The 25,100-nt window shown below is 35.7% G+C and overlaps 1 protein-coding gene across 2 annotated transcripts in view; it reads left to right on the top strand.

Moving 5' to 3' along the window:
• Nucleotides 1-1,357: 1,357 nt before the first annotated feature.
• Nucleotides 1,358-25,100, top strand: part of LOC111060959 (probable basic-leucine zipper transcription factor J) — a 58,294-nt gene continuing 34,551 nt past the window's right edge. Inside the window, exons 1-4 of one of the 2 annotated variants that reach the window (XM_039435954.1) lie at nt 1,358-1,882; nt 4,577-4,784; nt 7,358-7,705; nt 20,733-20,966. In XM_039435954.1, the coding sequence (XP_039291888.1) occupies nt 1,760-1,882; nt 4,577-4,784; nt 7,358-7,705; nt 20,733-20,966 (913 nt within the window). In that variant the 5' untranslated portion in view covers nt 1,358-1,759. Of the gene's footprint in view, nt 1,883-4,576; nt 4,785-7,357; nt 7,706-20,732; nt 20,967-25,100 lie in introns of those variants that run through there. The other variant, XM_039435953.1, reaches the window with a different exon arrangement.

Here is a 25,100-nt window from a genome sequence, read left to right as displayed (position 1 = left end):
CATAGGTATGGCCACAAGTGAACAAGTCAAGAACATAAAAAACTGTCATAAGACAGGTCAAGAACAAAAATACATGTCAAAACACAAAAAGCAGCAGCAGAAGCAGCAAGACTAATGCAAGAAGTATCTACTTACAGTCTGAGGATCACAATCATAGAACTCCCTCAGAGAATAAAAGGGGTTCTCCTGAAGAAAAGCCCCCAGTCTCCTCTTCAAGACCGTCTCTGACAGAGTCCTGACTGAAACTAGCAGCTTGTTCAAAATTCTAGCTAGCTGGTAGATGAGGTTGCTCTGGGTCCTCTCCAATCTACAATATGGCAGGTCCAGCCTCAGCCTGCCTCTGGTGCCATGATCATGCACATCACCCCTGGTAGGCAAAGTACAGACACTGTGGAATGCCTTTATAGCTGACCTGTAAATGTAAAGATTGAATACAGTGAGAATCTTTTCACTCCCAAAAAGAGGCTTACAATGTGCTAAAAATTCTGCCCCACAAAGAATCCGGATGGCCTTCTTCTGCACCAGCAGTATATCTTTTACCTCAGAGGCACCACCCAACAAGGTGATGCCATACGCCATCACACTTTGAAAGAAGGCGAAGTAACACATGCGGAGATGGGCCTCTGGTACACATCTTCTCAGGTTCCTGAGCAAAAATAGCACCCTGCTCAACCTGCCACAGACTACCTGAATGTGCCCGCCCCAGGAAAGCTTACGGTCCAGAGTGAAGCCACTCTGCATAAGCCCATTAGAACTCATAGCAATTATATTTTCCCTGTCATGTGCAAATTCAGCATTATCAGGAGTTTCAACATCTTTTTTGAAAAAGACAACTGGAACGTTTGTTAACTATAGTGAGGTCCACGTTATAATGACAGTGAATAAAGATAGAAGAATAGCATATGCATTAATTAATCATATTTCTACACCGTCAAAAACATAATTGGCACCGTTGTGGACCTAGAAAAGGATAGTACTACCGGCTTTGTCAAATGATAGACAAGGATAGCAGAACCAAAGTTGATCAAATACTGTCATTATAACGTGGACCTCACTATATGCATGCACATTACGATTGGAATTCCTTCGTAGAGACGGTGAAGCTTACAGCTTTACCCGCTAGAGTGAAGCATAAGACGAACCTGCTGATCAGGTGACGACTTTTTCGAATTATTTGAATAACTCATCGATAATATGAATAATAATTATATTATTATTAGTGAACTTATCAATTTATTCAGTTCCAATCCCATATTCTATTACACTTTGTCTTTGTTTCGCTTGAGCAGCACAATCTTCTAGGTGCACTCTACTGTTCTACTCTCAACAGCACAATCATCCAAGCACTCTATTGTTTTACTCGCTCACTAAGTAAAAGTTCCACGCTGGAAGATGTTTGCTCCCATTTCAGCTCCGTATTTAATACACTTTAGATAATGTATTTTGTGCAAAAATGTATCAAATTTGTGTTTATCGGCTAATTCAAAGTCTATTCCAAGTGCTCAGACTATACAAAAAGTGTTCGGTAACATAATTGGCACGTAAACACAGTTTGTTTACCACACCTCCCTCAACACCATTAGTGCATTATTTTTGAAGTATATATTTCTCCATATATTATAGAGGTCATTGATTTGTTTTGATCGGCTTATTGAGAACATCAATTACAGTGTAACACGGTTCAAAACTTCACAGTGTTTGTGTTTACAAAACTTTTTGTCTAATTTGAATGCTTTGAAAGCATATGGTAAACTGAAATATGTCAGTAGACCTGAGCTTCATGGATTTACTTTTTGATAAGGAGGATCCTGTCATAGGATTTGATAAGGACATAAAAAATGAAGATTTGAAACCTTTCTACATGGATGACAAAGCTTTAAATGTGAGTAACCCTTATTTTCTTGTAAACCTCTGTTTTATCTTATGTTCACGTGGGTGCATATATCCATAAGCACCTAGTAATCAACCGTTATGTTCCGGCAATTACCTAATACTGCACCTATATGCCATGACTCATGTTTAACGGTAGTTAAGGTGAATACTCTCATTGTATTTAAACTAAATTGGGTGCTTCCCAGCTTTAAACTTGCTTTAATTATTGTAAACACTTCTGATGACGTAAGTCTAGTCATTCCATATTGCCGGTTGATAACCTCTTTTATTTTACATCTTAAAATGTATTATCAAATGATCTCAAACTAGAATTTAATGTATTTTATTTATTTTGAAAGTGTTTCTTGTAGTAATTAAAGCATTAAACGTTAATGACCTACTTAAATATGGATGATACAGTAACTCAATATGTTGCCATACAGTCACATGGCACTTTCACCTTTCACTGGGTGAAAGGTTTTACTATAGTGATGTCCACGTTACTAGTAGTTCTGTGAACAGTAGACCTCACGCAGTATTCTCATCCACAAGTACCTGATTGAAACTATAGAACTTATGGAAATACAGCAATAGACTGGCTTCTTCACACATCTGTGTAATTTATTGTCAGCTGATTTATGATAAATAATAATTCTATAGTATGATTTTTACTCTAATATTGGCGTATGAAGGAGGCTCCTTTTTCCTTTTATACTATCCTTGAAATGCAAAATTTCCAAAAACCTTGTATATACGTCGACGCGCAATTAAAAAAGGAACATACCTGTCAAATTTCATGAAAATCTATTACAGCGTTTTGCCGTAAATGCGCAACATATACACATTTAAACTTTAAGAGAAATGCCAAACCGTCGACTTGAATCTTGAACCTCACTTCGCTCGGTCAATAATGCCGGGATGACTTGCCGTAGAATCTATCCTTTCTTTTCTTCTTCCTCTTTTCCTATTGTATTCTTCTTGTTAACCTCCTCCTTCTTCTTCTTCTTCTTCTTCTTCACCACCTCCTCCTTTTTCTCTTCTTCTTACTCCTCCTTCTTCTTCTTCACCTCCTTCTTCCTCCTCCTCGTTTCAGAAATCCTATTTTCTTGCTCCAGCTGTTTAAAGTCTAGACTTAGCTAAATCCCGAGCTCGGAAACCGGCCCAAGATTGGATAGAGTAGGAATCATTTTAAACTTTATACCATTTTCTCTTTATTACTTTCCTTGCCCTATTACCATAGGTAAGGAAATTATTGCTTTCCGAAAAAAAATTAAGGTACTCCCAATTTCCAAATTTCTATACGTTTCAAGGTCCCCTGAGTCAAAAAAAGGGGGTTTTGGGTATTGGTCTGTATGTGTGTGTGTATGTGTATATGAGTGTATGTGCGTCTGTGTACACGATATCTTATCGCCCAATTAATAACGGAATGACTTGAAAATTGAACTCCAGGTCCTTACACTATGAGGATCAGACACGAACAATTTCAATCAAATGCAATTCATGATGGCGGCTAAAATGTCGAAAATGTTGTCAAATACAGGGTTTTTCGCGATTTTCTCAAAAACGGTTCCAACGATTTTGTTCAAATTTATACCCTAGATAGCTATTTATAAGCCCTATCAACTGCCACAAGTCCCATATTTGTAAAAATTTCAGGAACTCCGCCCCATATATGCAAAGTTTGATTTTAGATTCCCAATTATTAGGCTTCAAATACAATTTAAACAACAAAAAATATAGTGGAAAAATTGAGCATGAAAATCTCTACAATCAGTGTTTAGTAACATTTTTACCTAAAATTGAAAATAATCTCGAAATTCGAGAAAATGTGTTTATTCAATTGCAAACTGTTGATTCTATTAAATCATTCACTATGAAGAGATACCAGACCTCGTGTGTCTCCAGGGTTATTGTCCTGTCACCAGCTGGCGTCGGGTGATCAATAATTTCCATAACGGCAAGGAAAGTTGTGTGAGTGCGCCACACCAGATTTTTTTTGTATTCAATTTTCTAGTTTTTCAATATAGCTCGGAAACCGTCCCTTAGATTGAATCAACAATTTTTAATTCGATTTGTAGTAATGTCATGGAATAAACCTTGATTCGATTTAAGTTTGTGTTTGTAATTTGTAAATTTATTTTTCCTACAGTTACGTTGAAAAGTGGCCATTGCTGCACTGATTACAGAACGCAAAGAATCACTTTTCCGCTCTAGTGCGGGAAAAATTTTTCTGCACTCCAGATTTGCAACATGGCAACGCAAAATACTTAGTAGGTTATATGGAGCAACAGTGCAGCAAAATGAAAATGAAGTTGGTAACAGTGACTGCTGTGGCTGCTATAGTGAGCAGAGGTGCAACCAAGCACAACGCGCTAATTATTATTCATTATATATTACAACCAAGGACAACGAGGACTTTAGGATTTTAGGATTAAGGTTTTTATCAATAATAAAATTACACAGAAAAACATTTGATGGATTTCAGGCAATTTTACCCATAATTACCCACTTTTCATATTCAATGGTAACTGTAGGAAAAACTTAATGTGAAATACGTGCGCAAAGTTCCTCTGCTGCACTCAACAAACCATTCCGCCCTCGCCTACGGCTCGGGCGTAAACGTTTCTTTCGGTGCAGCAAACTGGAAAGTTGTGTGAGTGCGCAAAAATGCACTAGTTGCACAAATAACTATTTCTGATTCTAGGATGATGACTGGGTTTGCAACGCCGACAGTTTCCTCGACTCAATATTCCAGATTGAGTCGTTTCCCCACAGTAATGACTCGACGGATAGCAGTGGTCAACCGCCCTTTGAGCCATTTGACCTGTTAGCACCTGATGACGTCACGGAGACCGCAGAACACGGAACGCAGAACGCCACGGCAGCCGATGACAGTTCTTGCTCTGACAGCGGTTAGTTAAATTATTAATTAATTTAGAATTAGTTTATTTTCTTAATACTGTACCTAGTTGCAGATGATAACGTATCATCACATGTCAACACAATAATATGATACAGTATCATCATCAATAATACAATATCAACATTGATACAGTATCGCCAAAAATGATGAAGTATCAACACAATATGATACAGTATTCATACAACCGATTGTTCTTACTTATGTTTTGATGTTTACATGAGTTTGTGGATTTGAGTGAAATTTTCAATATTTTTTTTGCAATTGTGAAGGAAGAGTTTTGTTTGGATTCGTATTTGGAAATTGATCAATCTAATAAATTCAAAATTGTTGTAGATACATTTTTTGGACTCAAAATTGTGTACGAATTATCATTTAAGTTACGTAAGTAGCATAACCTTTAGACTGTGTATTCCAAATTAAGGTTTGAAGCAGTTTTGGGCAAATGCCTGTTGTTTTTACCTGAATTGTATTATTGCATATGAATAAATAAATAAATAATAAATAAATAAATACTTCAAATTTCTTCCCCGATTACTGTCGACTACTGTCTATTATTAGTGTGTTGTTGGGAGTGTAAGAAGGGCACAGTATGAGAGACTACCAGCGTCACATAGCTTCACCAAAAACAACTACTAGGACTATCGGCTTCAGTTAACACTCACATTTGCAACATAGACACCCTATACACTGTCTATTATTAGTGTGTTGTTGGGAGTGTAAGAGTGTAAGAAGGGCACAGTATGAGAGACTACCAGCGTCACATAGCTTCACCAAAAACAACTACTAGGACTATCGGCTTCAGTTAACACTCACATTTGCAACATAGACACCCTATACACTGTCTATTATTAGTGTGTTGTTGGGAGTGTAAGAGTGTAAGAAGGGCACAGTATGAGAGACTACCAGCGTCACATAGCTTCACCAAAAACAACTACTAGGACTATCGGCTTCAGTTAACACTCACATTTGCAACATAACGGTATTTTACCACGGCATTTAACCATAAATGATACAGTATCAAAACAATAAGATACAGTATCAACACAATATGATACAGTATCAACACAATATGATACAGTATTCATACAAACGATAGCTCTTACTTCCCTACTGGCTTCTCTTATCTTTTTCTTGCTCTCCTTCTGTCTTCTTCTCCACCCATCTTCTTTAGTTTTCTCCTTCTCTCTCTCACACACACCCCTTCGCTCTCTCTCTCTCTCTTTCTCTCTTATTTTACTTTTAATTATTATTATCTTACTTTATTAATTTTCTGCTTTTTTCTCTTAAATATTCATATTAATTAATACTTTTACAATATTTCCATTTATAAATAAATCCTTAGTTGAATTAATGAAATTAACGTTTTGGTAGAGAGTTAGTGGGAAGGATATTTTGAATATTCTTTCCGAAGAATGGACATTGATATGTCCAAAGCTCCGCCAATTTATGTAGATGCATAACAATATTGTCTATAGTTATCACAAATTGCTTTTTCATATCATATGCAGTTCAATAATAATTTTCTTAGTCTATATTATGTAAATTCATCTATAATTTTGCTGTATTGTAAGCTATTGTATATAAGTATATAAACCAGTATATATTGTTGTAATCTACATGAATAAAGTACTCAATCATTCAATCTCTCTCTCTCTTTCACTCTCTTATTTTCTTCTTTCTCTCCCTCTCTGTCTCTCTCCATCACCCTCTCTCTGTCTGTCTCTCACTCTTTTCTTCTTTTCCTTCCTCTCCTGTCTTCTTTTTTCGTCTTCTTCTTTTTCTTGCTACTTCTTCTTCGTCTTCTTCTTTTTCTTGGTTCTTGTTTTATTTATTTATACATTGATAAATGAAATGAAATGAAATGAAATTATCTTATTAATGAAAAAAAATTATAAATACAATATAATTGTCAACTATGGATGATTGGGGTTGGAGCAACAGGCTTGAAGCCCAAAACTGTCCCTTTCCCAAATTTAAATAGAAATTGTCCACAAAAATAGGTTATGTTTACACTCCATGATGTTTGTCCTATTTTGAGTCCAAAATATAATTATATAAACTACCCAGGAATTTAGAATTTAGAAAAGTTGAAAACCAAATTAAATAAGAATACTTCACTAAAATCAACACTGGTAACTCAAAAAAACTGTATTAATAATTGAAAATTTTAAAACTAGAAAGGAAATTCAAATTTACTTCTAAAATAACATGTCTATATTATATTCATGTCTTCATCTTCTTCTCATTATGTAGATGCCTGACAATATGATTATTATCTATAGTTATTATATTACAAATTGCTTTTTCATATCATATACAGTTCAATAATTATTTTCTTAGTCTATATTATGTAAATTCATCTATAATTTTGCTGTATTGTAAGCTATTGTATATAAGTGTATAAGTCAGTGTATATTGTTATCTACATAAATAAAGTACTCAATCAATCAATCAATCTCAATCTTCATTTTTTTCTATTTATCCGCTTATTACGCTTACATTCTATTAGTAAATAATTTGAATTTTGTGTTTAATTTGTTAAATTTTGTTTCTATTTTATAGGTTTGTCGAGTGACCACCAAAGTCTATCACCACAACCATCCAGTGAATTCGACGAGGAAGTTCGTCCCTCGAGTGAATTCGACGAGGAAGTCCGAGGTGCTTCGAGTGAACTCGACGAGGATGTGGTGGAAATCAAAGAGGAAATTATTGACCTGGACGATGAGGAGGAAATCAAAACGGAACCGGAAGATGATGAAGTACCGGAAGTAGAGGACCAGGAACCGGAAGTAGCAGAACCGGAAGTGAATGTGATCGCCGACAAACCGGAAGTGGCGGCTGTGCTTAAAAAAGTGCAGAATCAGCAGAAAGTTGTTGGCTGCAAGCCGTTGGTACATCGTGTTATGCCAGGTAATTATATATTATAATTTATTTTAAACTTTATAAAATAAAAACTCAGTGCAAATTTCTAGTGAGGAATCATGAAGAATTGAATACATAACCTATAAACTTGACTGTTTATGGGAAACGACATTGGGTAATTGACCGAGCGAAGTGAGGTCTAAGATTCAAGTCGACGGTTTGGCATTTCTCTTAATGTTTATATGTTGCGCATTTACGGCGAAACGCGGTAGGCTTAATAGATTTTCATGAAATTTGAGAGGTATGTTCCTTTTTTAATTGCGCGTCGACGTATATACAACGTTTTTGAAAATTTTGCATTTCAAGGATAATATGAAAGGACATTATTCATCATAAATCAGCTGACAAGTGATTACACAGATGTGTGGAGAAGCCAGTCTATTGCTGTATTTCCATAAGGTCTATAGTTTCAATCAGGTACTTGTGGATGAGAATAGTGCGTGAGGTCTACTGTTCACAGAACTACTAGTATATTATATTTTTTTCAAACTTTATAAAATAAAAACTCAGAAAGTTGAAGTGCAAATGCTAGAGAGAAATCATGAAGAACTGAATACATAACCTACAACATATAAACATTTAAACATTAGGAGAAATGCCAAACCGTCGACTTGAATCTTAGACCTCAATTCGCTCGGTCAATTAATCAGTTGAGCGTAGCAAAGATCTCACTTCTGCGTCACTAGAGCCCAGAGTAGTTTTTTGTCTGTTTGTATGTTCGACAATAACTTTAGAGAGAATTGATCAATAAGCTTCAAATAACGAGCACAAATTCTTCGAACCTTTTTACAGGTCAAGTTCGTAGGACTACAAAATTGACTCACTTCTTCGTCCTTTTTCAGGATATAAAAATAGCATTGAAAGTGAATGAGAAAGAAAATTGTTGTGATTTAGTCAGCTGAAGAATTCATTGCATGAAATTACTATCTTAACATTTTAGCTGATAGCGCTATCTCTTTCTTGCTTTGCTCTGTTGCCACATCGTTCCTCAACTATGTAGAATTAATAATTAATTAAAAAAATATTTCACCTTAATTATGAAAATTCAACATTGAAAAATATAATTTCTTGCTTGATAAAATATAATTGATTATTGTAGACGAGAATGAACAGTTAATATTACATCAATAAACCTGTATCAGCTATAGAAGGCTTTGACAAGACAGAGATTCGGCAACGTTATTCTCTTAAAATCTTTCTTTACTTCTATTATAACGTGGACCTCAATATAGTATAATATACATTTTAGAGACAGAATTGATTAATATCAACAAGGATCAGAAAATAATGGGTCATATGAATAAAACCAGAGCAAATGCTCATGAGCAAAAGCATTGAGCATAAGGTTTTGCTCATGAGCAAAAGGTAGAAGCAAAAGCACTTGCTCATTTTGATTTGAATAAGCTTTACCTTATACTCTTACCTTATGCTCCTGAACTCTGGAGCAAATGCTCATGTATTTTAGAGATTTTTCATCAGCTGATTCGCTTTTGTAGCCTTAATTTGTATTTATAGCTCACGGAAGCGCTAAATATGCAAACAGGGGGCAACGCTTGTGTTTGCGTCGTCTGCTCTGTTTTCTATTTTTTATGAATACAGTTTTAGGTTAGTTGAGTTTAGAATTTTGAAATAATAGCGTGAAAAAATGTCATCTCTATAACAATCTTCAGCATATTCTTATAATATCAATAGCCTTCTTATAATCGTCTACACTCTCATATTCTTAAATGCCTATTTTCTATTTTGTGATGACTATCTTTATAACAGGTAGCTTTTGTATTTATTCTTTTGTAGGAATAATGGTGATATATATCATGGTTGAATCTAAAAAGAGTTTTGTAGTTCTACACTATTGGTTGTGATAGTATCTGGTATAGTTTCCTCTTCCTCTTAGTTGAGCCTTTTTACTATGAGCAAAAGGTGATAAGCTACTCTAGACTAGACTCACTTTTTGGAAGCATTTGCTTCAAAAGTTGAGCAAATGCTCTAGTTTATTCATACAATTTTGAACAAAAGCTTTTACTTTTGAGCAAATGCTCAAACTATTTTTTTGATGAGCATGAGCAAAAGGTTTTGCTTCATTTTGCTCACGTTTATTCATAGAAAATGAAGCAAATGCTGCATATTTTATAAGTATGAGCAAATGCTCAACTTTATTCATATGGGCCAATATCAGAGCAGATTGTCAAGTTTTGAAGTAGACCATCGCGGAGCACGGGTTACCTGCTAAGATATACCGGGATGACTTGAACCACAGCTATCTAATGTAGAAGGCGGTGGAAATTGAAAAAAATGAATAAATTTTATTTTATTTTCGATCAACATTACAGTAGACATTATAATATAACTAGCCGTCAGGCTCGCTTCGCTCGCCATATCCGTCTAGCCAGGGGGCTCCGCCCCCTGGACCCCCGACTGGATCGTCCAAGAATGAGATCAGCAGGCTCGCTTCGCTCGCCTGCATTTTTCATTTGAGCATTTTTATCATATGTTAGAACAATCCAGTCGGGGGTCCAGACTAAACGTCTGGCTAAACGGATATGGCGAGCGAAGCGAGCCTGACGGCTAGTAATATAATATTCCCAGGATTGAAGTAGCAGTGCCCTATCAATTTTTCCGCGATAAATGCATTTAAATCTTCAACTTGGTGCCAACCTAACAAAGTCAACTCAACTTAATGCCAACCTGACAAAATTATTAATTTAGTTGCCAGTTAACAACTGTTTCGAAGAGGTACTCTAGATTATAGTTCTATAGTAACATATGATATGGAAATTTCAATTATAATAAGAGATTGGGAGAAGAAGAATATACATGCTAAACGACGAACTTTAAACCCTTAAAAACAACCCTTAGAGTTAAAATATTGCCAAAAGATTTCTTAGTGCGCCTCTAAAGGGCCAACTGAACATACCTACCAAATTTGAACGTTTTTGGTCCGGTAGATTTTTAGTTATGCGAGTGAGTGAGTGAGTGCCATTTTGCTTTTATATATATATATAGATTTAGGGCCGGTTTCCGAGGTCGGGATTCAGCCTAGTTCTAGACTTTAAACAGCTGGAGTCAGAAAATTGGTTTTTCGAAACGGGGCGCAGTCGCAGTCCACGTTTGAATTGGATTTCGAAAAACTGGAAAATTGAACACAAAATAAAGAGAATATAGTGTAAAGTTTGAGCTATTTCGGATTATTTAGGAATGTTTCATTTCGTCGAGGAAAGACGTTTCCAATTATAGAAATGAGAAAATTAAGATTATCATAATAACTGCAGCGAACAAATCTTTATTTTCACATTTCTATAATAATTGGAAACGTTCTTCCTTGACGAAATGAAACATTCCTAAATAATCCAAAATAGCTGAAACTTTACACTATTTTCTCTTTATTTTATGTTGAATTTTCCAGTTTTTCGAAATCCAATTCAAACGTGGACTGCGACTGCGCCCCGTTTCGAAAAACAAATTTTCTGACGCCAGCTGTTTAAAGTCTAGAAATAGGCTGAATCCCGAGCTCGGAGACCGGCGGCCCTTAGTTAAACATCACAGTGTAAATTATAATATTGACATTAAAAAAAGACAACTTTAATGCTTAAATGAAAGTCTCTCTCCAATTGAAATTATTTGAACGTCAACAATTTTTCCAAGATGATTTTCCTCTGTAAAAATTGTGCCAATGACGTTAATAAGTTCATAAAAATTCAGCACGAGCAAAATTTTCTGCCGATTCGAATATTTTCATTCTAAAATAAAAATCGGTGAAAAGCAGATTGGGGTTATCGGTAGTGCTGTGCTCGTACAATTATTTTACTATTGCATGCGGTTTTGAAAGTAGTATAATTTTTTGTCTAGTTTGCATTTTATTTATTACATTCCTTAATCACAACATCAAATTAATGATTGGGCGAGAATCAACAGGATAAACCCAAAACTGTTCCTCTCCCTAATTTTGATAAAAATAGTCCAAATGGGGTTATCAAAACACTTTTATAAAGATCACAAAAATTTACAGTCCAAATATACATTATACTAAAAATTTTGTATCTCGGTTGATCAGAAAGATGAAAGAAATTATTATTACACTTGAAAATGCATTAATAAATTGAAAAATATTAAAAAACTTGATAAATTTGAAGCCAGAAAAATCACAAAAACATTCACTATCAGCATATGATATTTTAAAGGTTAATTTCCATAGTGGGTTCCACGTTATAATGGCAGTATTTGGTTGACATTGGTGTTGCTATCCTTGTCTATCATTCCGCAAAGCAGATGGCGATATCCTTTTCTATCTCTGCACTGTTGCCAAAGTTTGGAAGTTTTGTATCAAAGTATGGTGTTATGTATCAAGCTCCGATGATACTGTATCATTTTGTGGTGATCTTTGTGTCATCTTCCTATATAGAGGTCCACGTTATAATGGGAGTGTTTGTCTATCATTCGACAAGGCAGATAGTGTTATCCTTTTCTACCTCCATAACGTTCCCACATCGATTTGAAACAATGTAGAAATATAATTAATTAACAAAATATTTTATCTCAATTATAAAAATTCATCGATATATCTTTGAAAAATATAGTTTTTTGACAAATAAAATACAATCGATTATATAATAAATATACTGAATGAAAAAGACTAAGAAATTGTCAAAAAAACACTGATTTATTGATAATTAGAAAGACCGGTTTCGGTTATTACACCATTGTCAATCTCTGATAAACTTTTTATCAGAAAATCTGATAAACGGTTTATCAGAGATTGACAATGGTGTAATAACCGAAACCGGTCTTTCTAATTATCAATAAATCAGTGGTTTTTTGACAATTTCTTAGTCTTTTTCATTCAATATGAATAATTACCACAATATCAACTTCTCAACTACACAAAAAGTACCAATAAATATACCTTAGATTTTCTGATAAACAGTTTATCAGAGATTGACAATGGTGTAATAACCGAAACCGGTCTTTCTAATTATCAATAAATCAGTGGTTTTTTGACAATTTCTTTGTCTTTTTCATTCAATATGAATAATTACCACAATATCAACTTCTCAACTACACAAAAAGTACCAATAAATATACCTTAGATTTTCTGATAACAGTTTATCAGAGATTGACAATGGTGTAATAACCGAAACCGGTCTTTCTAATTATCAATAAATCAGTGGTTTTTTGACAATTTCTTTGTCTTTTTCATTCAATATGAATAATTACCACAATATCAACTTCTCAACTACACAAAAAGTAATAAATATACCTTTATTTGCACAAACATACAAGTTAGATGACATCTAGATACTTATAATAATATGAGGCTATTAACGTTTAGAATGACAGCTAATTATTTTTAAACGAGAATGAACAGTTGATATTACATCAATAGACCTGTATCAGCTACCGTCTATAGAAGGCATTGACAAGACAGAGGTTCGGCAACGTTGTTCTCCTATCTTTCTCCACTGCCATTATAACGTGGACCTCACTATAGTAGATACTTATATTGAAACAATATAGAAAATAGCAGAACAACGTTGCCGATCCTCTGTCTTGTCAATGCCTTCTATAGACGGTAGCTGATACAGGTCTATTGATGTAATATTAACTGTTCATTCTCGTTTAAAATAATTATTATATTTTTCAATAATTTCATAATGAATCTTCATAATTAAGATGAGATATTTTGTTAATTAATTATCCATTCTACATTGTTGAGAGAAGATCTGGCATCAGAGCAAAGCGAGAAAGAGATAGCGCAATCCAATTTGTTGAATGATAGACAAGGATATCAACACCAATGTTGATCAGGTGCTGACGTTACAACATCAAAATCTCACTGTATGATCTTGTTTCTATTTATAAAAGTACTAGCCGTCAGGCTCGCTTCGCTCGCCATATCCGTCTAGCCAGGGGGCTCCGCCCCCTGGACCCCCGACTGGATCGGCCAAGAATGAGATCAGCAGGTGAGCTTCGCTCGCCTGCATTTTTCATTTGAGCATTTTTATCATATGTTAGAACAATCCAGTCGGGGGTACAGACTAAACGTCTGGCTAAACGGATATGGCGAGCGAAGCGAGCCTGGCGGCTAGTAAAATAATATTCCCAGGATTGAAGTAGCAGTGCCCAATCAATTTTTCCGCGATAAATGCATTTAAATCTTCAACTTGGTGCCAACCTAACAAAGTCAACTCAACTTAATGCCAACCTGACAAAATTATCAATTTAGTTGCCAGTTAACAACTGTTTCGAAGAGGTACTCCATCTAGATTATAGTTCTATAGTAACATATGATATGGAAATTTCAATTATAATTAAGAGATTGGGAGAAGAAGAATATACATGCTAAAAGACGAACTTTAAACCCTTAGAGTTAAAATATTGCCAAAAGGTTTCTTAGTGCGCCTCTAAAGGGCCAACTGAACATACCTACCAAATTTGAACGTTTTTGGTCCGGTAGATTTTTAGTTCTGCGAGTGAGTGAGTGAGTGAGTGAGTCAGTCAGTCAGTGAGTGCCATTTCGCTTTTATAATATATATATATATATATATATATATATATATATATATATATATATATATATATATATATAAAATATATATATATTTTATATATATATATATATAAAATATATATATAAATATATATAAATATATATATATATAATATATATAAATATATATATTATATATGGGGTGAATTACAGCATTTAATTGTTTTTGTCTAATAATCTATATATATATATATATATAGATTATTAGACAAAAACAAATTAAATGCTGTAATTCACCCCAGGTATGTTCAACCTACCAAATTTGAACGTTTTTGGTCCGGTAGATTTTTAGTTATGCGAGTGAGTGAGTCAGTCAGTGAGTGCCATTTCGCTTTTATATATATAGATTTCTATAAAATTTCAACACACTGTTCGTGAAGAAAACGGTTAAGGTCATCAATATTAGACTTTTTATTATCTAAAATACTCAGTTATTATTTTTTTCATATAAGTCTGTGTTGTAATTAACGTGATAATAATATTACATTGTTTGAGTGACGGCTTTATAAGATAATTACATCGAAGAAGAAGAAGAAGGAGTAGTATGATAATTTTCCAAGGTCGTGTCTATTTTTTGCTCCACTTTCTTTCTATCATCTTTATTATATTCATTTTTTTTCAATAATCATTACACAAAGTGTTTGAATTATTTATTATTTCGGTTATTTTGTCAATTTATCGTCTGTCTGACATTTTCGTAAGTTAATAATATTTTCCTATACTACTGCTACTCAATCATTACCACGTCTTCTTCTGTCGCGACTCTTTATCTCCTTCTTTTTCTTGTCCTGTCATCTTTTCTTCTTCTTCTTCTCTTCTTCTTCTTCTTCTTCTTCTTCTTCTTCTTCTTCTTCTTCTTCTTCTTCTTCTTATCCTTCTTCTTCTCCTGTCTTTCTTTTCCTCCACATGTCTTCTCTTCTTTTTATTTTTATTTCTTCCTCTTCTACATCTCATGTCTTCTCTTCTTTTTCTACTTCTTCTTCTTCTACATCTCATGTCTTTTCTTCTTCTTCTTCTTCTCCTTATGTCTTCTCTTCTTCTTTTTATTTTCCTGTCTCCTCTTCATCTCTCCTTCTTTTTCTTCATCGTCTTCTTCTTCTCCTCATGTCTTCTCTTCTTCTTATTTTTATTTCTTCCTCTTCTACATGTCATGTCTTCTCTTCTTTTTCTTCTTCTTCTTCTTCTTCTTCTACATCTCATGTATTCTCTTCTTCTTCTTCTGTTTTCTCATTATATCCTTCTTCTTCTTCGTCTTCTCCATTCATCTCTTCTTCTTCTTCTTCTTTGTATTTGTGCTTTTCTCCTTCTTCATCATCATCTTCTTCGTTCAGGAGAACAAGTAGTGAAAGAAGAAAGAAGAATGAGAAGATGACAGTAGAGGAAGAAGAAAAAGATAGAAGGAGAAGTGTATGTTGAAGAAGAAGAAGAAGACGAAGAAGAAAAAGAAGGAGTGATGAAGAGAAGACAGGAAAATAGAAAGAAGAAGAAGAAGAAGAAGAAGAAGAGAAGACATGAGGAGAAGAAGAAGATGATGATGAAAAAGATCACATGAGAAAATAAAGAAGAAGAGATGCCAGGTGAAGGCGAAGGAGATGAAAAGAAGACAGAAGAGAGATTTTAATTCAAGTCCTTTACTCAGAAAGCAATTATCAACTCCAGAGTCTAACGAGTTTTCTAAAATTCAGTGTTAGTTCTGTCCTGAATTAGAAAAATAATTCTAAGTTGTTTCAGTACTCTGTAAGAAGAAGAAGAAGAAGAAGAAGAAGAAGAAGAAGAAGAAGAAGAAGAAGAAAAGTCATGAGAAAAAGAAGACGTTTTCCATCCTTGTTGCTCTCATTGAATACTCCATCCAAGTTGTGTTTTTGAGCTGATAATAATTATTATCAATTATTTCTGGTTGATTAATTATTACTTGTCAAGTTCAGTAACGTACATTGACCCAAACCAGATAAGAGATTAATTTTATTTTTATAGAATTACTACGTCGTTCCGGAGTTTATCTTGTATACGTCTGTGATGATTAATTATATGACTATTTCGAAAATGTGTCCAATAAATAAATAAGTGTGTGTGTTTTGGAAAATGAATGACATTACATGTTTATTAGAATCCAATTTTATATTATGATTATGTTATCCTAGATTGCATTTCATATCTATAATATTATAATAAAGGGAAGTACTGGCTTATACACGTAGGGGACAGGAAATTTACGAATGACGCATCATCACGTCTCAACTACTCAACTGATTTACTTGAAATATTGCATATAGATTCTAAATTTACTGAGGATAATTATAGGCCTATGATCTATATATAAAAGCGAAATGGCACTCACTCACTGACTGACTGACTCACTGACTCACTCACTCGCATAACTAAAAATCTACCGGACCAAAAACATTCAAATTTGGTAGGTATGTTCAGTTGGCCCTTTAGAGGCGCACTAAGAAATCTTTTGGCAATATTTTAACTCTAAGGGTTGTTTTTAAGGGTTTAAAGTTCGTCTTTTAGCATGTATATTCTTCTTCCCCCAATCTCTTAATTATAATTGAAATTTCCATATCATATGTTACTATAGAACTATAATCTTGATAGAGTACCTCTTCGAAACAGTTGTTATCAGTCTGGCAACTAAATTAGTAATTTTGTCAGGTTGGGATTAAGTTGAGTTGATTTTGTTAGGTTGGCACCAAGTTGAAGATTTAAATGCATTTATTGCGGAAAAATTGATTGGGCACTGCTACTTCAATCCTGGGAATATTATATTACTAGCCGACAGGCTCACTTCGCTCGCCATATCCGTTAAGCCAGACGTTTAGTCTGGACCCCCGACTGGATTGTCCGTCTGCTAATCTCATTCTTGGACGACCCAGTCGGGGGTCCAGGGGGCGGAGCCCCCTGGCTAGACGGATACGGCGAGCGAAGCGAGCCTGACGGCTAGTCTATTATATAATAAAGGAGTGAACTGGCTTCTACACGTAGGGGATAGGAAATTCACGAATGACGCATCATCACGTCTCAACTACTCAACAGATTAACTTGACATTTTGCATATAGATTCACCGAGGATAGTTATAGGCCTATTTTCAATTCTTCAAGATTTCAGTAGGTCTAGTTTTTTTGAGACGTGATGATGCGTCATTCGTAAATTTCCTATCCCCTATGTGTAAGAGCCAGTTCTTTCCTTTATTATAATATTATAGATACCAAGCTGTTCAGCTCTGTAAAAGTCACCCCCCCCCCCACTCGGAACGCTTGTCGGTGTCATATGATATGTGATCAAAGATTGAAAAAATGAGCCTTCTATTATTATTAACTAGCCGTCAGGCTCGCTTTGCTCGCCATATCCGTCTAGCCAGGGGGCTCCGCCCCCTGGACCCCCGACTGGATCGTCCAAGAATGAGATCAGCAGAATATGGCGAGCGAAGCGAGCCTGACGGCTAGTAATATAATATTCCCAGGAATAGCTCTGATTGAAGTAGCAGTGCTCGATCCATTTTTCCGCGATAAATGCATTTCAATCTTCAACTTGGTGCCAACCTAACAAAGTCAACTCAACTCAATGCCAACCTGACAAAATTATTAATTTAGTTACCAGTTAACAACTGTTTCGGAGAGGTACTCTCTCTTAAGTATCTATATATATAAAAGCGAAATGGCACTCACTCACTGACTGACTGACTCACTCACTCACTCACTCACTCACTCGCATAACTAAAAATCTACCGGACCAAAAACGTTCAAATTTGGTAGGTATGTTCAGTTGGCCCTTTAGAGGCGCACTAAGAAATCTTTTGGCGATATTTTAACTCTAAGGGTGGTTTTTAAGGGTTTAAATTTCGTCTTTTAGCATGTATATTCTTCTTCTCCCAATCTCTTAATTATAATTGAAATTTCCATCATATGTTACTATAGAACTATAATCTAGATAGAATACCTCTTCGAAACAGTTGTTAACTGGCAACTAAATTAATAATTTTGTCAGGTTGGCATTAAGTTGAGTTGACTTTGTTAGGTTGGCACCAAGTTGAAGATTTAAATGCATTTATCGCGGAAAAATTGATTGGGCACTGCTACTTCAATCCTGGGAATATTATATTACTAGCCGTCAGGCTCGCTTCGCTCGCCATATCCGTTTAGCCAGACGTTTAGTCTGGACCCCCGACTGATATTGTCCTAACATATGATAAAAATGCTCAAATGAAAAATGCAGGCGAGCGAAGCGAGCCGGCTGATCTCATTCTTGGACGATCCAGTCGGGGGTCTAGACGGATATGGCGAGCGAAGCGAGCCTGACGGCTAGTAGTTCTATATTAACATACGGTATGGACATTTTTCAATTATAACTAAGAGAATAAGAAGAATATACATGCTAAAAGACGAACTTTAAACCCTTGAAAACCACCATTAGAGTTAAAATATTGCCAAAAGATTTATTAGTGCGCCTCTAAAGGGCCAACTGAACATACCTACCAAATTTGAAAGTTTTTGGTCCGATAGATTTTTAGTTCTGCGAGTGAGTGAGTCAGTCAGTCAGTCAGTGAGTGAGTGCCATTTCGCTTTTATATATATAGATAGACACGGCTTCTCCAGACATCTGTGTAATGCATGCAATGAAAACCTTGTGTATACATGGACGCGCAGTTGAAATAGTTATTTGTGCAACTAGTGCGCAAAGTGACAGTTTGCTGCACCGAAAGAAACGTTTACGCCCGAGCCGTAGGCGAGTAAGGAATGGTTTCTTGAGTGCAGCAGAGGAACTTTGCGCACGTATTTCACATTAAGTTTTTCCTACAGTTACCATTGAATATGAAAAGTGGGTAATTATGGGTAAAATTGCCTGAAATGCATCAAATGTTTTTCTGTGTAATTTTATTATTGATAAAAACCTTAATCCTAAAATCCTAAAGTCCTCGTTGTCCTTGGTTATAATATATAATGAATAATAATTAGCGCGTTGTGCTTGGTTGCACCTCTTCTCACTATAGCAGCCACAGCAGTCACTGTTACCAACTTCATTTTGATTTTGCTGCACTGTTGCTCCATATAACCTACCAAGTATTTTGCGTTGCCATGTTGCAAATCTGGAGTGCAGAAAAATTTTTCCCGCACTAGAGCGGAAAAGTGATTCTTTGCGTTCTGTAATCAGTGCAGCAATGGCCACTTTTCAACGTAACTGTAGGAAATAGTTATTTGTATATCTAGAGTGAAAAGTACGACTTTTTCTCCTGAGGGAAAAGTTTGAAGCCCGAGGCGAAGCCGAGGGCAACAATTTTCCTGAGGGAGAAAAAGTATTTTTCACTCGTGATGTACACAACATTTTTCCTCCATCTACATTTTTTTATAGAAACTGCAAATAAAATCATTTTAATAACTTACGTATTGGTGACAATGTTCCTAACAACATAACCTAAAATCTAGAACCTAAACAGCGGCCGTCTGATTGGCACTGCCGATTGCGCTATCTAGCAAAAGTTGTCACAATTATATCAGCTGGGTATCTACCAAAAATGGCTGACTCCATATCACGCGGTTCAGATTTGAATTGCAGGTCAAAAATATTTGTTGGCTGGTATTTTGAATAGAATAAGATATTTTAAAAATTGTATAAATTTTTATCGTCTACTAATATTAAGAAGTAATATCATACAAACATATATTTCATGAGTTGATCAAATTTCTGGTTGTGGTATTGAATTCAGTTGACTCAATGACAGACACCTCTTTATGCTTTCTCATCTGAGCTTAGACCTTCTAACCTATTATAATGTAAGTTTTTAAAATAGAGATGCTTCCCATGTTATTTAAATGGAGTCACTTTTACTCCCTAGGGAGTTTTTCTGTTTTTTACTACCGAGAGCGAAAAAGTGACACTTTAGTATTATGTTTCAGGGAGTAAAGTAAGTACTTTAGCCAGTAGGTGGAGGAAAAAGTAATATTTGCGGCCAAATCTTATAGAATTCTATCAACTCGTTTGGCCGTAAATGCGTTTCATACAGACAGACAATTTACATTCAGACAATAGAAAAACCGAGTTAAAACATAGACCTCGTTCGGTCAATTAAGTGCTTCAATTTTTATTTCCTACAGTTACGTTGAAAAGTGGCCATTGCTGCACTGATTACAGAACGCAAAGAATCACTTTTCCGCTCTAGTGCGGGAAAAATTTTTCTGCACTCCAAAATTTGCAACATGGCAACGCAAAATACTTAGTAGGTTATATGGAGCAACAGTGCAGCAAAATCAAAATGAAGTTGGTAACAGTGACTGCTGTGGCTGCTATAGTGAGCAGAGGTGCAACCAAGCACAACGCGCTAATTATTATTCATTATATATTATAACCAAGGCGTAAACGTTTCTTTCGGTGCAGCAAAGTGTCACTTTGCGCACTAGTTGCACAAATAACTATTGTGTACCCTATTTTGTTTGTATTGATATGGTGGTAACACTTTTGTGTCGTGTATACAGTATGCGCCCGAAATAACGACACCAGCTACCAGGCTTGGAAGGAGGTGGCCAGATATCAGCAGCTACCAGGGGCACAAATCTCTAAACCAGGAGGAGTCGTGTCAGCTTTGAAACCTCAACACCGGCCAATCGGAGTTACCAACCCAAGCAGTCGTCACGTGTTGAGAGTCACGCCCATCAGCACTGCTGCCAACCCTCGCTCCATACTCATTCCGACTGTCAACTTGAAAACAGGTTAGCCTACAACACAACTGAAGCTGTTACAGTATTATTTTAACAATGATGATTTCTTTCAATTCTTCCTTTTTCTCTTCCACTTCTAATTCTTCCTCTTATCCTTGTATCCTTCTTCTTCTTGTAAGGGTTGTGTGGCAGAGAGGACCAGGAGTCCCAACTCCGCCCTAATAAAGGCAAATAATCAATCAATCAATTTACTTCTCCTCCTCCTTCTCATGTCTCCTTCTTCTTCATCTCTAAATCCTTTTCTCTCCTCCTCATTTGTATCATCCATTTCCTTCTTATTCTTCTTCTCTTCTTCATCTACTCCTTCATCTTCTCTTCTTCTTCTTCTAAGGGTTGTGTGGCAGAGAGGACCAGGAGTCCTAACTCCGCCCTAATAAAGGCAAATAATCAATCAATTAATTTCCTTTGTCTCATGACTTCTTCTTCTTCATCTCTAAATCCTTTTTCTCTGCTCATTTGTATCCTCAATTTCCTTCTTATTCTTCTCTACTCCTTCATCTTCTCTTCTTCTTCTTCTTCTCCACTCCTCCTCCTTGACATGTAGAAATTTGAATGGACATAACCTATGATATTTGGACAATTTAAAACTAAATTAGGAAATTGAAGAAGTTTTAGGCAATAGCCTGTTTTTTCTTTTCCGATTCTTGTATTTTTTGCTAACCTTATAAATGAATAAATGTCTTGTCTTCTTCTTAATCATCACTAAATCATTCTTTTCATTCTTCCTTCACTCTTTCATATTTTTCTTCTTCAAGTGTCATTAACGGTCAAGTGTTGTGGTTCGATTCCCGGGCTGACAAATAATTTTTTAATAGTAGCGATCATCGAATTTCCATTTAGGTGTTTACCCTGTTGTCAATATTTGCAGTAGCAGAAGTCTTCGGGGTGATTTACAGCATTTAATTTGGATTTTCGTTCAGCAATAATAATGATAATTAATTCATTAGCATTTGAATAATATTGCAATATCTCAGTAATTTCCATCAAAAAAATGTGATGAAATATGAGGTATTGCTGTAATGTTTTAACATGAAACGGTGAAGTTTGGACCTTGAGTTGTACAATCTTTTAAAAAGGGTATCTTAAGCTGCGTTTACACCAAAGCGATTAACAAAATATTTATTTTTCTGTCCTTATACCGGGTGCTTCAAAAAAATGTATACACACTTTGAACTTTCAAATAGTATATTTCGCACCTAGGGCCGAAAATGAGACTTTTCTGGCTCGAAATAGGTTTTCAAGTCCGAGGACTAGAAAAGATTGAGAGCCAGAAACACATTTTTGCCCATGGTGAGAACGTTATTTTTCGCCACACAGAAAAATAAACAATATAAATATTAGAAGAATTTATTGTTTATTAGGCACTTCCGAAAGCAAAGGAAGGTCATAGCTCTAGCAAATCTGAGGTAATCTGAATATCAGGAAATTGTCGAAGTATTTTTATTTTTTAATTCTGATTTGTCTAAATAACCTAAAAGATTATGTTCAATTATGTAGGTTGAGTTTATACTTTTTATTCTTCCAATTGACAATAAGATGATTTTATTATAAATGTTTTGATTCTTGAATAATAAACCAAATAATGAAACATTTTTTGATCAGCTGTTTTAGCACTGAAATTTGGCCAATCTGAATGTCAACGTCAACAATGCTTGTTGTCGTTGACTTCGGAAGTTTAGGTTAGAAGTTCTATCCTACTCTGAAAATCGAATTTGAATTTTATAATATATATCTATTCATCCAAATAAATTGATATTATCTTATTGCAGAATACTTATTCAACTCTAGAAGCATAACTGATTCCATTCATGAACCATTTTGTAACACGTTCACATCAAATCAGAATCAGCTGATTTCAAGGTTATTTTACAGCCCTAGGGCCGAAAACTTTTACCGGCCTGGTCAGAAAACAGTCACTTTCGGCCTCCATATGACGCACGTAAACCAGCTCATTACATCCAAGTGGGGCGAAAAAAAATGTATACACACTTTGAACTTTCAAAATTTATTTACCGTTCTACAAAGTTAAATTTCAGGAAAATAGAAAGCTGAAAGTCCAATGTAAATGAAACATAAATAACAAATGTTAATACTGTTCAAATTGGTGACCTGCAGCATCAATACAATAATTCTGAGTACGAGTCACCAGTCACCACTGATTCTGTACATCGTATCAAAACGTCCAATGAGATTTCTCTACACACTGCTTGTATCTCATTCCAAAGAATGTCTAGGTTACGTGGTTTACGTTTGTACACCTCATCTTTTACTGTGCCCCACAAGAAGAAATCCAGTGGTGTAAGGTCTGGAGAGCGTGCTGGAAACTCGATTGGCCCCCTGCGTCCTATCCACTGGCCTGGCAAATTTTGATCCAGGTAAGCTCGTACGTCCCTGTGATAGTGCGGCGGAGCACCATCTTGTTGAAAAAATTGCATGGTTGCCTGTAAAGTCGGTATACGGGCGAAAGTTTTACGTGACAACGACTTTGAGTGGTAAAATAATTTTAATGTGAATATTCATTCGTATAGTAGGAAGAAGGATGAAATTATAACTCACAATGAGAGTGAGTGAGAGGCACGCGTCCCTTCCACTCGGGCATGGTTAGCCCGCGCCCACCTAAGAGCGAGAGAGACAACCATTGACTTGACATTTTGAATTAGTGGCGCAGTCGCAGGAGATTGCTTGCGGCGCCTGCGCAGGTTGACTGCTCCGTTTCACTCTCTCTCCAGGTGAATGCCTTCGGGTTGCTGCTGCGTTGCTCGCCACTGCTCCTATTCGTGCTCTTTCCAGACGACCGTGAACCGAAACGAACGCTCTCACTCGCTCTCATTGTGAGCGCATAACGTGGGAACGTAACGCAGTTTCTTGAAGTGTCTCCCGGCAAACCAATTTATAAGACGTTGTCACGTCAAAATAAAAATCATCAATGCACGAATGGCAGGAAATGTGGAATCAGCAAGCATTGTTAGGTAATTAATACCAGTTACAGTGCCTTCAAATCGAAAAGGTCCAATGAGTCCCCTTGAAGACAGACCGCACCACACATTTACACCAGGCAAATTTACAGCTTTTTCAATTTTGTAATGTGAGGATTTTCTTCACCCCAGTAAACACAATTGTGCCTATTGTCAGTTGCATTAAGTTTGAATTGGGCTTCATTCGACCAAATGATGCTACCCATAAATCCTGGTTAAATCCTAGCAAAATTATAGATGAATTTACATGATATAGACTAAGAAAATAATTATTGAACTGTATATGATATGAAAAAGCAATTTGTAATATCACCATCTCATGAATCCATTCACAAAATTGCAACCTTCGATCTGGATTGTCGTCATTTAGCTGTTGCACCAGCCTTGGAATGTAAACACGATACTTGCCTCTCTTCAGAATGCGTAGCACGCTGCTATAGTGAGGTCCACGTTATAATCACAGTATTTTTTCAACTTTGGTTTTGCTATCCTTGTCTATCATTCGACAAAGCCGGTGATACTACCCTTTTCTAGGTCCACAACGATGCCAATGATGTTTTCCTACAGTTACGTTGAAAAGTGGCCATTGCTGCACTGTTTACAGAACGCAAAGAATCACTTTTCCGCTCTAGTGCGAGAAAAATTTTTCTGCACTCCAGATTTGCAACATGGCAACACAAAATACTTAGTAGGTTATATGGAGCAACAGTGCAGCAAAATCAAAATGAAGTTGGTAACAGTGACTGCTGTGGCTGCTATAGTGAGCAGAGGTGCAACCAAGCACAACGCGCTAATTATTATTCATTATATATTATAACCAAGGACAACGAGCACTTTAGGATTTTAGGATTAAGGTTTTTATCAATAATAAAATTACACAGAAAAACATTTGATGCATTTCAGGCAATTTTACCCATAATTACCCACTTTTCATATTCAATGGTAACTGTAGGAAAAACTTAATGTGAAATACGTGCGCAAAGTTCCTCTGCTACACTCAAGAAACCATTCCGCCCTCGCCTACGGCTCGGGGGTAAACGTTTCTTTCGGTGCAGCAAACTGTCACTTTGCGCACTAGTTGCACAAATAACTATTTTGACGGTGTAGAAATATAATTAATTGATGCTGAGAATCGGCATCGCTATTCTCC

Source organism: Nilaparvata lugens, chromosome 9 (genome assembly GCF_014356525.2).
Source record: "Nilaparvata lugens isolate BPH chromosome 9, ASM1435652v1, whole genome shotgun sequence".
Lineage (NCBI taxonomy): Eukaryota > Metazoa > Arthropoda > Insecta > Hemiptera > Delphacidae > Nilaparvata > Nilaparvata lugens.
Note: the sequence above shows the minus strand (reverse complement) of the source record. Positions and strands in the feature narration are given on the sequence as shown.